This window comes from Solea senegalensis, linkage group LG5 (genome assembly GCF_019176455.1).
Source record: "Solea senegalensis isolate Sse05_10M linkage group LG5, IFAPA_SoseM_1, whole genome shotgun sequence".
In the NCBI taxonomy this organism is placed as follows: domain Eukaryota; kingdom Metazoa; phylum Chordata; class Actinopteri; order Pleuronectiformes; family Soleidae; genus Solea; species Solea senegalensis.
This window is the reverse complement of record NC_058025.1, coordinates 14679702-14695976: the sequence shown is the minus strand read 5'-3', so window position 1 is coordinate 14695976 and position 16275 is coordinate 14679702. Positions and strand designations below refer to the sequence as shown.

General features: G+C 39.7%; 2 protein-coding genes across 4 annotated transcripts; one reads left to right on the top strand and one right to left on the bottom strand.

Moving 5' to 3' along the window:
* The first annotated feature begins 554 nt into the window (after window positions 1-554).
* Window positions 555-5163, top strand: sb:cb288. Of its 2 annotated transcripts, XM_044025519.1 has the most exons (5): window positions 558-823; window positions 1275-1329; window positions 1763-1834; window positions 4114-4198; window positions 4427-5163. In XM_044025519.1, the coding sequence occupies exons 1-5, from the start codon at window positions 749-751 to the stop codon at window positions 4473-4475; spliced, it is 336 nt and encodes a 111-aa protein (XP_043881454.1). In that variant the 5' UTR covers window positions 558-748; the 3' UTR covers window positions 4476-5163. The 2 variants fall into 2 exon arrangements, with proteins under 2 accessions (XP_043881451.1, XP_043881454.1); XM_044025516.1 differs by lacking the exons at window positions 4114-4198; window positions 4427-5163 and having other exon boundaries at window positions 555-823; window positions 1763-2937.
* A 1204-nt stretch (window positions 5164-6367) lies between these two features.
* osmr (oncostatin M receptor) lies at window positions 6368-16250 on the bottom strand. 2 transcript variants are annotated; one of them, XM_044025514.1, is made up of 17 exons: window positions 16077-16250; window positions 15829-15983; window positions 15518-15671; window positions 14825-15094; window positions 13217-13346; window positions 12375-12523; window positions 12107-12234; window positions 11465-11606; window positions 10819-10904; window positions 10514-10727; window positions 9824-10006; window positions 9643-9744; window positions 9012-9179; window positions 7387-7545; window positions 7174-7255; window positions 6994-7078; window positions 6368-6923 (listed from the first exon to the last, which is right to left on the bottom strand). In XM_044025514.1, the coding sequence occupies exons 1-17, from the start codon at window positions 16162-16164 to the stop codon at window positions 6531-6533; spliced, it is 2688 nt and encodes an 895-aa protein (XP_043881449.1). In that variant the 5' UTR covers window positions 16165-16250; the 3' UTR covers window positions 6368-6530. The 2 variants fall into 2 exon arrangements, with proteins under 2 accessions (XP_043881449.1, XP_043881450.1); XM_044025515.1 differs by lacking the exon at window positions 9643-9744.
* Window positions 16251-16275: the final 25 nt, after the last annotated feature.

Here is a 16275-nt window from a genome sequence, read left to right as displayed (position 1 = left end):
TATACCTTATGTCAACATTTCATCTCCACCTCACTGTAGGAAGGTAAGCTGGTTTATTTTATTTTTTTAAAGCACCCTTCATGAAAGAATTGCCCCATTTAAGTTATTTTTATGTCCTATATTAAACACATTCAGTTTGGGTTTTTCTTATGGACTAAATAAATAAATCCAATTACAGCGTTAGCAGTCGCTTCCACACCATGTGACCTTGTATCCAAATAATATGTATACACGTTTCCTCCTTACAAAGGCTTTACGGTAAAAAAAAATACAAATGAATCGAGCTCATTTGCAAGGATATCGACACCCGGTTTTCAAAATAAAACAATTACTATCGCTGCTGAAAACAATTATATCAGTATTGTTCAGAACTTACAGTGCTCTAATTGTACAGTTACTTAAAGTCACATTATTAGTCCTCTGGAACTTAGAGCTGTGGGTTTTCATTATTTCTCCCATATTAGATAGTGAGCTCGGTGTTTTTTATTTTGAAAACCGGATGTTGATATCCTTACAAATGAACTTGAGTCATTGGTTCGCAGGCTTTTACCGTAAATTCTGCGTAAGGAGGGCGTTAAAATTCAGCGTCAGTTTGTTCGCGGAGAAACGAGCGTCAGGTAGAGCGCAGCTTCAAATTCACAACATGTGCCTTTATTGGCGTCTACACAGCGTGTGTTAAAGCACTGGTTCCAGCAGAAGCCCCTGGACGCAGCACGAGAGGAGGTGAAGGAGGGAAACGAACACCGTGATGAAGTCTGAAAACACAAGCTCACAAATGTGGACCGAGGTGAAAAACAATAGCGACACTCGAAACAGCTCGAAGGTGAGCGTGTGAACTTGAATACAGGGGGGCTGGAGTTATTGTTGTTTTAGAACTTTACTGACACTTTACACTCTTGTTTACAGGCATTACATGGCTGGGTTTAAGCAATGATGTACATGTAACACACATTCATTAAGAGTAAGCCACTACTACTTAGAGAGCCAGGTCTCTGTGGAACTGTGTAATGTCCCCTCTTTTCTGTCTTACCTCAATAAACCCTCAGATTTTCCACATTACTGGACTTCCTTCTGCTGCTGCAGCAGGTTTCATCTCAGCTGTTTATCTTTCTTTCGATTTCTCCTCTGATCCAAACAAACACAAGTGGCATACGTTAATGCGTTCAAGCTGCACAGAACGAGACTGGAAGTGGTGTGTGTTTGCTGTCCTGTCTCTGCCCCCGTGCTCTACCCTTTTTTTCTGTTCGGACACGAATGTTTTTCTGCATTTTCAGATGGTTGACCCAGATCTTCCACGACAGCTTTTACACGCTGTTCAGCAGAGGAATGGTGAGGGCTCATTTCCTCTGTCTTGGAATGAAACATGCTTAGACAGACACTACAAAACTAATTCTAAAACTAATACTAATTGTAAAACCAGTATAATATGACCGGCTTATAAGCTGATCAGGAGAGTGAACTGATTGATTTTTATATATATGTGTATATATATATATATATATATATATATGTGTATATATACACATATATATATATATATATACATATAAATAACCACAGACAATGCAGTCCATGTGCTCACTAACAGTTGTTTGGAATAAAACCTGTTCACAAATAAGCATATTCTAGTAGTTGTCATTCAGGTTGTATAAAAAAACAATTGAATTGCTGCATATTGTTTTGGAAAATATTAATATTCTTCCAAATAAACTGGTCAGTGCTCTACACATTGTTGTTAATGTTCTCTCTCTTCTCTGTGAAGGTTCAACAACAGCCGTAACTCATCCTTCCAGCACAGAGGAGCCTCTAACCCAGAGCAGTGGGATCATCCCAGGTGAGAATCACTCTGACCACAATCATGTCAAGTCTGTACAGATCCAGGAGCCGATTTGTAAGACATGCCACCTTGAGTCAACAGCGAACAAAGACCACTTACTTCAGTTGCAATTCACAAATAAAATTGGAGCCACGTTACACCACCAACGGCAAACACGGTCTGAAAACATCTTATTTGGCAGGTCATTTTAGCACATGACTGAGAACGAAGTTGTAAGGGCGTCTTTAAGGTCACTGCATCAATTTAATCCATCAGAAAGGCACTCCTTTAGAAACAAGACTTGCTTGCTTTAGAGCTCACATATGAGTGGCAGCCAGTAGGACACTTCCTCATGTTTTTAACACTGTAGAGGGAACGTTGATGTGCGTTGATAGGACATTGGGGCACCAGGGGCCCCCTCTGTGTATGCCACTGGGAAAAAAGGAAATGTTTCTGACAATTTTAGTGCCATTTCTGTAACACCACCACCAACAGATTCTGCTAATTATTTAGAGACCAAAAAATAATTTCCTGTGACCCAAATGTGGGTCCCGACCCAATCTCTTAACCGTCATGTTGTATTGGAAAGTACATAAACCAGATTACTTCAGTGTTGACAACTCACTTTATTTGTATTTTTTGTGTGTGTGTGTGTAATTGTGTTGTCTGACTATTTATGTAAAAGAAATCAACAAACTGAAAGTAGACATGCCGATCAAAGCCCTTATCTTTGTCTCTCTACCTGCCAAACTACTGAACAGGCCAGCAAATGAAAACCACACCCACTGGCCACTGCTCTCATCAACTTATCATAAAACACTGTGTATGCAGCTTAGATAAACTGGTCCCAACACAAACTAAATATTAGACTAGTGTGTAATATTTCTTTTGTTATTTAGTTGGGATGTAAGAAAATACTGCAATATTTTACAACATGATACTGTATTGTTTCTTTGAAGCGCCATATGCGTAAGCTGTGTGTGTTTTTCCCTCGTATATTTAAGCCTGCCACACGATTGTGTAGTGGTTAGCACTCTTGCCTTTGCAGCTAGAAGACCTGGGTTGGAAAGAGGGCCTTTCTGCATGGAGTTTGCATTTTTCTGTGTGCGTGGGTTTTCTTCAGGTTCTCTGGTTTCTTCCCACAGTCTAAAAATATGCAATATGGGGATTAGGGAAATTGGTCACTAAATTTGACCGTTGGAGTGAGTGTCTCTATATATGGCGCTGCGATGGACTGGCAAACTGTCCAGGGTGTTCCCCACCGATCGCCCTATATCAGCTGAGATTGGCACAGCACCTCCGCGACCCTCCTGTGGAGGATAAAGCGGTGGAAAATGGATGGATATTTAAGCCTCCAACCACTAGTTAGCAGCGATTTGCCTCACCCTTACTTCCACCCCTATCACCAGACAAAGTAACAAATATTGTTTATGTATAAATACATTACATCATCCTTGCATGTAGTATCACAACATCATTGCTGTAATTGTATTACTGTGTGTGGTTGAACCTGCCAACCAATATATGAAAAAAAACCTCCCTCGAGATTTGTCAGTTTTTTGAACAACTTGCTCTTGTTGTGTGTATATAAGGGTCTTATTCTAGTGTAATGAAAACATAACACTTCTTCATTTTTAGCTGATAATAGACTAATGAAAACAGAATCGCAAATATTTCCTACAGGTTCTGTTTATAGATTCTGTTGCACCTCTGCAGTTGGACAACACACCGCGTCAGACGTTTGAACGATGCCACAATCTCAGGGAACGTAGTATTTACATAACCCAGTGTAACCTGGCGTAATAGAGCTTTATCACAGCAGTGAAAATAGCACAAACACAGGTTTGACCACTGACATTTAAGTTTTAAGAGAGCCCGGGTCGTACTATTCAAGTGTTATTGTCCACTATGTGGATGTGTTCTAATAAAGTTATTGAATCATAATTTTACTGTGTGGTCATTAAAGCGCTGATAAAACAGTACTGTGTGTATATATAGTACAAATAAAGTGAAGTGTAAGGAAAAAGGGAGTGCTTTACTAGGAAGTGAAAAGACCAGACCAGTTTTTCCTGCATGCAGCGAGGATGGATATGAAAATGACGAGTACAAATACACAAATGAGCACATAAATCACACAAGGCTCAAAGCAAGTAAACACATTTTTTCTATGGAACTCTCTGCAGAAGATAAGATCTTTTAAAAAAAACAAAACTGAATCACCACTGCTGTTGCCTTTATTAGGGCATGTGTATGTTTGCGTAGCAAAGTTTTATTTTAACTTGTTGTTTTGCTTTTAGGTCTAATTGCAGCTACAGTGTTCATCGCCCTTTTACTTGCTCTTTATGCCGTCCTCTGGAAGTGCATGGTGTCGCCACCACAACGGTAAAGACGGGGGGAAAGATTTTACTGGAGCTTCGGTTTTGATGTTGTCGACCGAGCGATCTTGTGAAGTGTCACTTATTCACCGGCCTTCGTTCTAGTGTCAAATGTAACCCAGCATATAAAAACAAGCAATACTTATCACCTCATATTATTTGGTGCTCTTGTGCAACTGTAGTTGTCATGGGGAAAAAAAACAAAAAACACTCACTCACTGTGTTTCCCTTTCAGAAAGCACAGCAAGGTGAGGGTGAGAATACATCAGAGGAGTTCTGTGTGAAGACTGGCTTCCAGGTTGCATCTGATCAGCAGGTTAATATAAGACAGTAATGGCAGAGACTACAATCTGAGAGCAGACTTTGCTCCCAGTCATATGAGAACAACCAAGTGGTAAAATACGCCACTGAAGATTCTCCAAATGGATCCAAAGATCATTTGTAGTAGGTTACTTTGTGCTGCTTTTTCCCTTTTTGATTTCTTTTGAACACTGCGTTCAGTTTAGGCCACATCTCACTCTCGTGACCAATACACACTCCATGCAAATGGACACTTAATTTATTTTTTGATTTGAAAAACTAATGCCCAATCGTCTCCACTTGACAGTATTTATTATGGAAATTGTTGTGTTTTTTTTACTTTAAATGCATATTTGTTCGTTGTGTCTTCATTGAAATCCACATTGTTTATTTAATTGTTTACTCAGGGTGTTGGCGCTGCTGTATTTTACAATAAATTGTAGTTAGTTCTAGTGGATGTTGCTGTATAAACAATAAGGACACAACTTAATGTCTGACGGTCACAAACAGCCACTGCTGGACCATTTCTGCAAATGCAAAAACATGGCAGCGACAAAACACTTTTACTGTACAGTTTTAGAGAAATTTCAAGTTAAAAGTTCCACATTTGCACTTTTTATATAGACAAAATTGTCAATTTTGAGATGCAATAAAAAAAAAACACAAAAACTTTCCATAAGTTCTGACCAGGACATGTATGAATACTAACATACTGGAAATTAGACATTTTGACTGTGCAGTATTAGAGACACTTCAAATTAAACTCACATTAACACTTTTTAAATTGAAACGTTTGGGGTTTTTTTTCCCATAAGTTCTGTCACAGGCGCAGGTTTGCGGTCTGACAGTTTTTAGGACCAGTTCTGCAACTTAACAAAACAAATGAAGTATTGGGCAGGGAATGTGGTTTGGTGGAATTTGGAATAGTGTTGTCAAATGAGACAACTGCTCAATAACCTAAGGTTGTCGTACTAAATATCAACAATGCAAAGCATAACTTGTGATCATTCTGGAATTTAAGATGGTGTGTAGGCATGAGAGAGAGAGAGAACGGGATCTCAGGTCATCTCCACTTCTGTCTGCTAAGGTCAGAAATCAGGCGCTGTATCAAACCTGGAACAAAAGGTCAATATCTGGTGTATACAGCAGAAAGCCATAGAGCAAACCTGCCTTTGGGCAACAGCTTACGGCTGAAACTGCTGCTGCTGCCTCTGGTGTAATGGCGTGTTAGGGAATGTTTTCCTGGCATGAGTTTTTATGAGTTGAGTGCTTCCCTTATTGGTCACCCTTTAGTGGTAACAACTAGTATATTAATGTAACATGTCAACAGTCTCCGTGAACTTCAGTAGCCTGAGCAGAAGCTCACAGGAAGCTGTTATTGTTTGATGGAATTGACAGAACTTTGAGGCTAAAAGTAGCATCGACATGTTTCTCACAACTAGTCCAAATCAGGAAAATGCGGAAACACAGCAGTGGCTGGTAAAAGTGACGGATTTCCTGCTGTGAACCAGTTGTGTGTGTTTTCTTCATGAAGGTGTAAAGTGTGAGAAGAATTCACTCCACTGACTTTACTGACAGTCAATCAAGTTTCCGCTATCAGCGGGCGACCTGTTCCAAAATGTAGGAGTCGAGTGTAAGATTCCACTGTGTTTACAAACTACAGAGAACTGAAGTGAAGGTTTCTCAGCCTATGTTCTCCTGACTATTATTATTATTATTATTAATATACGGTCAATCATTTTCAACATTTGCTCGTCCTACTTTATAATTCAACACAGCTCTTAGTTCTCTTTCCGCCTGATACGTTTAGCTGCCTTATCACTGGTGTCATCAGCATCCTGTAGATAATAATAAAAAAAACTATCTCCACTCGCTGCAAAATTAAACAAAGCTTTATTGACTTCCTCTTATGTCCTCACGTATGCAACCGATAGCATGAATTATGGACTACTTGGTTAAAAAACTAGCTGCACATTCAAATGATCCACAACAAAAAAAGCATCTCTGTATAGTATTTGGACTTAAAATGGACTGTGTACTTACAGAGTATCATTGGAGACATAACCATATGTAACTGTACATGAACTCTGCTGACCGTCGGAAAGATCGAAGCTCGGTTTGACTTCACTGGACGTCATTTCTCCCCGTGTCTGCGAGGATTCGTCCACCATGGGGTAAAAGTAACTCCTGTTTGTCATGCAAGTTATTTGCTGAAGGGCAGGTCGTTCACAGGGCGGTGTGACCGAGTGTGGGCAGTAATCTTTGACTGGCACAACACACAGAGGCGACAAAGACGAATCAGAGAACTGTGTGCTCATGAAAACAGGATCTCTCAGTGTGGACGGTTTGAGCAGAGGACGGTGAGAATTTAGGATCTCAATGTCACAGGTGATGCACTCCTCCATCTTGTGGGAGGGCACCCTCTCTCCAGTCTATGCAAACAAGTACAGTGAATTACATTAATGTACATTTATGATTAAAGAGAAAAAAAAAAATCCGTACCTGCTGCAGGAAGCTGATTAACTCGGGCGTTTTGATGCTCATACCAGCAGGATAAACAAAAACCTCTGTCAGTCTTCTTTTCAACCTGCAGGTGAAACAAAACAATACCGGATGTGGTCCCTGGTCATCTTCTGCAGGACTGAACTCTTGATGTATAGATTTAAATATCAAGCTGCTCACAGTTTTCTTTGACACCACAGTAATATGATGCAGCTGAGTAGAAACAAGGTAAAAGTCAGTATCTTGACCAGCTGAGCGGAGTCTAAGAAAGGAAACACAAAGCAAATAGCAGAATTCAAGCCATAGTATTGGAATTGAATAATGGCATATGATCAATAAAGTGAATTATATTGTTAAATCTAGTATGACTTGAGTGGACGCAATGGCACTCACAGTTGGTTCTGGTCGTGATGGTGATGCTGGTTGGTTGTCCCGGCCCGTTCTTAGTGAGAGCACTCACACAGAAAGTGTATTCTTGGCTCTGCTTCAAACCCTCTACGGTCACAGATTTCCTCCGAGGGTCGGCCACTGATACGTTGAAGACATCCATCGCTGTAAAAGTGCAGAAGAACTATTATACGGAGGCCTCGTCTCGTGTCGTGGAGCAGCAGATTACGTAGAACTGTAACTGTAATTGCCCTTCTGCAAGTTATTCTTCCGCGGCGGTCATATTTTCTTTGTGTACGGAGAAAAGATCGAGCTCCAGAATTATTGTTAATTAAAAAGCAACACAGGTTATAACACGAGGTTTGTTCAAGAGTCACACATACTGTACGTCTTGTATGAGTTAGTCACTAACAGCTTTCTAATATATGAGACCCACTTCCAGTCCAAATGGCAAATGATCCCAGAATATGACAGACATAAAAACAACAAAGACTTTTTTTGCTCAGGCACTGTACAAACAAACATAGATACTGGAGCTGAAACAATGAATTGACTTTAAATCGATTACTAAATGAATCAACAACTATTTTGTTAGTCGATTCAACGGTTTGAAGCTTTTTTCATGATTAAAACAAGATTTTCGATTGTTTAAGCTTCTGAAATGTGAATATTTTCTTCATTTCTTTGCTCTGGATAACAAAGAAATCATTAAAAGTGAATCATTTTGGTTTGTGGACAAAACAACATCATTTCGATTTTATGGACCAAGTGATTAATCGAGAAAATAATGGTCAGATTAATCGATTGTGAAAATAATCGCTGGTTGCAGCTCTGATAGATACAAAAAAAGATGTGAAAAGTGCAAATCTCACAGCATACAGTGAACATGAGTGTCTTTTTGAACTTGATTTAAAATGTTTTCAGAGTAGAATCTGCTTGGTACACGTCAGAGTTGTGGATCTGGGAGTTCAAGCTGGTCTGTATCTGTCAACATGTCTTTGATACACTAAGGAACTACAGGCCAGGGATCTGCAACCTGTGGCTCCTCGTAGCTTTGAAAAACAACTGGAAAAAAAAGACATGTCTATTTTTATATCATTTAACTTGTGAGAACTTGTAAGAAACACCTCTGTCTAAAGATCAAGGCGATAAAGTGTTTTGATATGTGGTCAAAATACACAACTGTGACACTGAAAACCTCCCCAAACCCAACAGAGTTGTTTTTGTACGACGCAGAGGCATTCAGCACTGAAATGAAGAAAATATTATTATTTCAAAGTGGGTTATAATTGATTTCATTCATTTTCCACAAACAATGGAAGGACTCAAATGGGTCTACATAGTACTGTTTTTCCTTTGTTTACAGGCAAATGCAGCAATTACAGTAAATGTCAACAGTTTTATTTTTGTTGTTGTTAAATTTCATAAATGTAACAAACTAGAATTGCTTTATACATAGTATATCGATGCATACAACTCGATATACGTGATGTTATTTTCATTTTATGTGTCAAATTGGTTTCATATCGCTTGGCCATTGAAAGCTTCATCCAGCAGGATTATAATTCAGTCCTGGTCCTCATAGGGAGGCATTGTAAAGTTTCACCCTGTAATCCTTCCTCTGCACCCACCTGTGGAATGACATGGCAGCATATTAGGTCCCACTTCCTTTACACTAACCAGGTAACCAGTGATGAATGCCACATGAGACGGATCGTCCTCACTGTAACGCCATTCTAATGTCACAGATGAGGATGTAGTCTGAACAGGTTCAACCAGACTCGGGGACGGTACTGCTCCTGTGGGGAAAATGAGGTGTTTTATATTTCTTTCTAAAAGGTAACTCGCATGATAGAGCTGGTGCCACATGTAAGGAGACAGTAGATACGACGTTTGATTCCTACTCTTCACATCACACATCACACTAGACACATCAGTGTCATCGGTGATTTGCAGCAAAGGCCTCCATCTGATAAGATAATAAAAAAACATGTTTTTACAAAAAGCCAACCAGATTATTATCACTTTCTTGTGTCTGCGACCTCCTCTCTATATATCTTACAAACAGGAAAGAAAAGGTGACAGCTGGATGATGTTTTCACAAGAGCCTCAGATGAAGACATCCTGTGTCAAAAGCTTGGCTTCTACACCTTGTGGTGCAACGTTTTATTTTTAAAGAGCTCTCTGGGTTTCGCCACGTCGACTCAAACACCAGCTCTACGTACGACAAGGGACACTCACAGAGTCAGAATCAACACCTACCAAGCTCTTGTGAGTATCCAGTCTGTATCTCCAGCAGTCTGTGTCCATTTTCTGTGCACCCATAGATATTGAAGGTATACCTACATCCTGGTTTAAAATGCCCTGAGAAGATAAAGCTCTTTGACTGTCAATGCCACAATTCCTATGCGGTATATGATGAACTTGGATCAAAAACAATTACCAGCAGGGAGGAGTAATGTGTTGTTTCCCTCTGGGATATGTTTCCATTGCAGAGGCGACACAGGATCTCCCAGGATGCACCACTCCACCGTATAGCCACACGTTGGTTCGTCCCACTCGGACCAGGACAGATTGAAACCAGCGGCTGAGCCGCTGCTCAAGCGCTTCTCCTCTGGGAGGTTCTCTAGACAGAAAACGTTTAATATGTAATTATGTCAAAGTGCTCTGCAAGCAACCAGCCGTGGATCACAAAGTTGCTGCCAAACTCAGAACTCTCCCTTTGCAGAGGAGGAGCCCCAAAATCCCCCTGAAAAACATCTGAGAAGAAGTAAAGATGAAGACATGAAAGCGATAGCATCTAGAGCTGAATCGATTATTAACCGATTACTAAATTAATCGGCAACTATTTAGATTTTTTGTTTTTTTTTCATGATTAAAACAAGATTTCTGCTTGTTTAAGCTTCTTAAATGTGAATATTTTCTTCATTTCTTTGCTCTGGATAACAAAGAAATCAGAAAGTGAATCATTTTGGTTTGAGAACATCATCATTTCCAGGTTTGATGAACACCGATCAACATTTTTTAAGGTTTTCTGATCTTTTATGGACCAAACGATTAATCGAGAAAATAATCTTAAGCTGCAGCTCTAATAGCATCTGAAAATGAGAGGATCTCAGGTGGTTTTGCCCACCTCTGTCATCCAACTTCGGGATGGTGATATGAGCAGGGATGGAGGAGCCGGCGTGGAGAACAGCCTTAACAGTGAAGTCACACTGTTGTGGGCCAATGGAAACCTCCGCCTGGGTCTGTCCACCATCTGTCCACACAGTCTTGTTCTTGCCCTCGGGCCACCATTGAACTGTGTAAGCTTTGGCAGTCTCGGTGGTCGCTGAGCCAGAAGCATCCTGGGAACAGAGGTGGTCATAACAGTGGATGCTGTGGTTCTACTGAAACAAAAACAAAGAGTGTGCACCACTTCTTCAGGCAGAGTCTCACCATTTTCCACAACAGAGTAACTTGACGAGTGTAGGGGTAAGACAGCTGCTTTATTTTCCTCCATAAGTTTAAGGTCACCAATGGATCTGAGGGAAGCACATGCACATTATTATTTGCATTATTTAGTGCACACATATACATGAAGAATAGTGATACTGATGTATAAAACAGTACAAACGTACACATAAAGACAACAACAAAAGGAAGGAAAAAGATAATTGTGATAATTACAGAAAAAACAGAAAGAAAAATACAAGGGATAGAAAACTATTATAGTAACAAGAGTTTTTCAGTCGTGTAGCGGGTTTAACAAAGTTTTAGATTTATTGTTTATTATTTTTAAAATGAGCTTGTTGTGCATAATGTTACAGTGCACATGCAATGATGGTATAACTACCAGTATGCTGGTACAGCAGGAAGCTACAGTTTGGCTTTCAACCAGTGTTGTGATGTCGAGGCTTTATTTCCTAAGCCCAGCTATTTTTGGCTGCTTCAAATAAAGACAACATTTGATAACATACAAGCAAAATGCCTTCTGTGGGTCCTTTTTGGTCTTGGCTCAAACTTCATTGACCCCCAAAGGACTTTTTTTCCACACCATGAACACAACACAGTCCAACATGTTATGCGAACGTTTTGTACTCACACGTCGTAAAGGGTTCTGGCTGCGTCCAGTTTCCCCACAGCATGCCATTTGCAGAGCAGCGCACCCTGGTAGAGTAGTGAGTGCTGGGGAGCAGATGCTCCACTTTGACTTTGCAGGGTCCATTTATGCCACTGCAGTTCAGCTTTGACAAACACACAAACAAATATCTGTTACCGTCAAACTATTGTCAAATGACTTCAGACTGTGTTTTCCACGTATCGCTGTATTTCGATCTTGTGTCGCCCAACGACATTATCGCACTGCACACAGGAGCATAGGAGGTGATTTGTTTCATGTCAACATAGACGGAGGCAGCAGCGCACTAAAGCGCTAGTAAAGCGGAGCAGAAAATAAACTGACAGCACCCACAAACGTTTCAGAAGTGAATGCTGCTGCTTGAAAAACCTGTCATTGAGCAAGTTTGATGGGATAAATGCTTCTTGCACCTTCCCAGCTCTGTGGTGCTGCTGTATACACACAAATGCTCCCTCGGTAAGGTATGACAGTATTGCGTGGCAGGACGCAGCTTATAAATAATGCTACTTTTTTTTTTCCACTAAGGAAGAGTAATCAGAGGTAGAAAAATAACATCAACGATAAAAAAAGAAAAAGAAAAAAAGCTTTAAAATGGATGAACCTCACCACTGTGGTGGCCTTTGTGTTGACAGTGAGCTGACACAAGAGTTGAGTCAAGTTCCCTTGTATGATCCATGACATGTTGGCGTCTGTCACTCCTGGGCTCACACTGTCCCACTCTGCAACAGGAAACACTAAAAGCCACACAGACATGAAACCCACACACTTGAAAAAAAGGTCATTTCCCAAGATATTATGCAGGGAACATGTGGTTATTTCAATAAATGGTTCAATAAACATCTCAGCGGACAATGGTGTTTGAAAAAAGTCTGACCTCGGTCGGAGATATTGAAGCTGTAGCTTTCTGCCTCCTCTCCCAGCTTGTCCTTCACTACCACAGTGACGTTGTATTCGTTCAGGTGTGGTATGGACGGGAAAGTACAAGACCATGTCTGGCATTTGATGGGAGCCAGGTCTGTATTCCTGTGTTTACACCAACAAAGACATTTTTAAAAAAGTCTTAGAATTAGTTTTAGTATTTATTAGTTGTACGTATGTAATATGGAGTATGCAAGATGAACAAAAGGTCATAATAAGTGTTATTGGGTGTCATTAAAAACCCAACAAAAGATGCCATTTTATAGGACACATGAACAACCATCTCTGGATCAAATACAACAGTCAGTAAGAAGTTAGCCTTTAGTGCAAAATGTGCATAATACTGCTGAGGTTGGATGCAGTTAGTGTGTCAGGTAAAAATCAAACAGACTAAAGACACACATAAACCCAATAATGAATGTTGTGTTTAACTCACGCACTGCCTCATTTCCCACATTGTAAACAAAAACAAATTGAGAACATTTTATTATGAATGCAAATACAACCTTTCAAATTGATGGCAGAGAAAAAATAAATATACTTCACATGAACCCAAAAGGCTTACGTATGAAATTCATTTACACAGACTAAGACTACAAACTAAGCACATTTTCGACACAGTTTTAGTTCAGTTAGTTATCTTTTTTTAATTATTATTTCAGTTAAAGTTTTTTTTCTAACCTTACCCTGTGTATTGACTGATTGATTCATTTTTTTTAAATTTTCATCATAAGTTGAACCTCATTCACATTCTGTATAAATTCTTCATGTAAACATTGGTTTGACGTGTGTGCTTACTCTACATGAAGGGTGTATGTTCGCTTGTTGCGGTCATGTGGGTGTTGTTTCCTGCCTGGATCCCAGGTGCAGGTAACAGTTGTCATAGATGAGGTCGCACAGCTGAGGTTTCTGGGCTTCTGCGGAGGAACTACAGAAAAACATAGAAAACTGTCTGCAGAGGTGGAAAGTAGTGAATTACATTTCACGTTACTGTAGTTGCGTAGGTTTCTTGTGTACTTTTTAAAATTTGTAATTTTACTTTTGATGAAGTATGCGTTTTTGGAAGTATTGTACATTTTAAAGAAATGTTGGCCTGAATTTAAAAAGTAAAATTCACCCACCGGAAACTTTGGCAGTAAATGATGAGGACAGGTGAATGCATGATGAGGACAGGTGAATGCGTGAAGAGGACAGGTGAATGAATGATGAGGACAAGTAAAGGATGAGAACAGGTGAATAATGAGGACAGGTGAATGAGTGATGAGGACAGGTGAATGAATGATGAGGACAAGGATGAGAACGGCTGAATGAATTATGAGGACAGGTAAATGAATGAGGACAGGTGAATGATGAGAATATGTGAATGAATGAGGACAGGTGAATGAATGATGAGGAAAGGTGAATGAGGACAGGTGAATGAAAGATGAGGAATGATGAATGAATGAATGAGGACAGGTGAATTGGCATTAATTAAGGTCCCTGAGTAAGTGAGAAAGTTAAAACATATGTGACCTTTGACCCATTTTGACTGACACATTATGTGTTAACATATTTTATTCTGTCAGCACTTTAATTTGTAAAGGTTTTGCCTTGAATCAAAAACAATTCATGTGAGATTTGTGTCCCCTTGTCCGTTTTGCATGAGACAAGAAACTTTGTTGAAAAATTTTAAACAAGCACATTTTTTTACTTTAACCTAAGTACATGTTTAGACCCGTACTTTTACTTAAGTAAAATGGGTAACACTTTATATTAAGGTATACATATTCACCATTAACTAGGACATTAATTAAGATTTTTCACAATTAAAAATTATCACTGTAAATGAATGCAATTGTTGTTTCTTAATTCATGTCATAATAGAGGTAGAATAAGGTTATGTGGAATAAGGTGTCAAAATTTGTGCTTAATAATTACTAATAAAGGGCTAGTATGCTACTTATATGCATGTTAGTAAGCTCCTAATTAATGGTGAATATGTGTACCTTAATTTAAAGTGTTACTGTAAAATATTATCAAAATAGTGGTACTTTAGTAGAATATTTCAGTACTCTGACTGTATGGCAATAGTATGGAAATACTACTAAAGTAATATTATGGAAATAACATCTTATTTCTCTTATTTCTAATAGCTTAGTAATCATAATGGAAAATGTGTGCGGGGCATAAGGGAGGTTGGTTTTCACATTTATAATATGGTAATAACATATGGACATAATTTAGTACGATGTAAACCACACCTGTTGTTAATGTTATCACCGAGCTGGAAGTGGAATTAGAAATAATATGCCATTACCATAATAATACCTCCCAAAAACAAAAATAACCACCATAATATTATCATTCCGGTTTCTGTACTGTAACGTGAAGTGTTCACCATTAATGTGAAGGAGCGTTCAAACTCACAGCTGACAAAGTTCACGACGGCCCTGCTAATGCCTGTTGAAGCACTGCAATTGAGTTTTAGGAATTTAAATGTATTTGTTGGGAAACGCAGGTTCTCTACAGCGATGGCCTTAACTCGGGCTCCGATGCTGATCAGAGGGTATTCCTGGTCACTGAGGGTAATTCTGGTGATGTTGACTCCTGCCGGGGGAACACAGCAGAATGTGGCGTTGCTGCCGTCTTTTAGCATCCGGTCCAATGGAAACATTGTGATCTTCTTTGCCTTTGCACCTGCAGGCCACAGAGTCGTTACGATGCAGTGTGAAGACGATTTGTGCAGCTCATTTGAATGCAAATATTTGCCAGGTCTACTGGAACCTTCTCTGCCATCACTCCTTAATTAGTTTGAGATACTAGACAATGTGAGAAATGTACATAATGTCACATATTCATGACAAAAAACCCAGAAAGAAACAACAACACTGTGCTACTGTACTCCTACAGTTAAACCTTTACCTATGCAAGCACACTATAGACATATTGCAAAAGGTGCATTACAAAAGACACTTCCAATTGCTGCAACTCCTATTGTGAAACACTGATATTAAGAATGGTGAGAGCAGAAAACAGGAAATACTGCAATATCTGATTATTAACGTGTCCCCTGTGTGTTTACTCGTATTAAGTTCAAGGATCAGAATGGCATCATCTCACCACTGTTAGCTTTCCATTTGCTCCAGGGACTTGGAACAGACCGGTTGTCGAAATGTCGCACCCTGACAAAGTGATCCACGCACTCCAGAGGCAGATCTGAGGTCCAGGTCCATTGGTATCCATGTGAACCGACAGACCGCGCACTGACATTTTTCTAGATAAACAAAGTCAGATGGAAATATTACAGATAATATGTTTTGATAGTAAATCCTATTAAAGAAAGTAGTATAGTCAGTACTGTTAAAATGACAGGGATGCAACTATGCAGAGGCTTAAAACAGCATGACCGTGATGGAAAACTAATTACTCACATTGTAAATAATGACATGGTCTTCAGTGCGGCTAATCTGGATCTCATTGATGCCACCCGCAGAGCTACTGTGGTTTAGCAGCCAGCTCACCACGAGGCTCTGCTTGTCACTCACAGCGTCCAGATGACTGATGGTTGGCTCCGGTAGCTGCCAAACTGAAAGTGGTGCACAATGGGTGTCAAGTCACAGGGGAATATTTAAGGACACTTTGAGCAGGGATGTAGAGAATTTAAACGATTCAAACTCACCAGTGTCAGAGCAGCGTCCACCGTGATCCTCAGAAAACCTCAGATACAACCAGAAAAGGTTGATGAAAGATATCCTGAAACTTTCCATTCTAATTAAGTAGAGAAATGATGAAGGTATAACCAGAGTGAAACGCTATCCATTCACTGTACACACTATCTAACAGAGTCACAAATGACCAGTTATTGGCGGCCCGCCTAC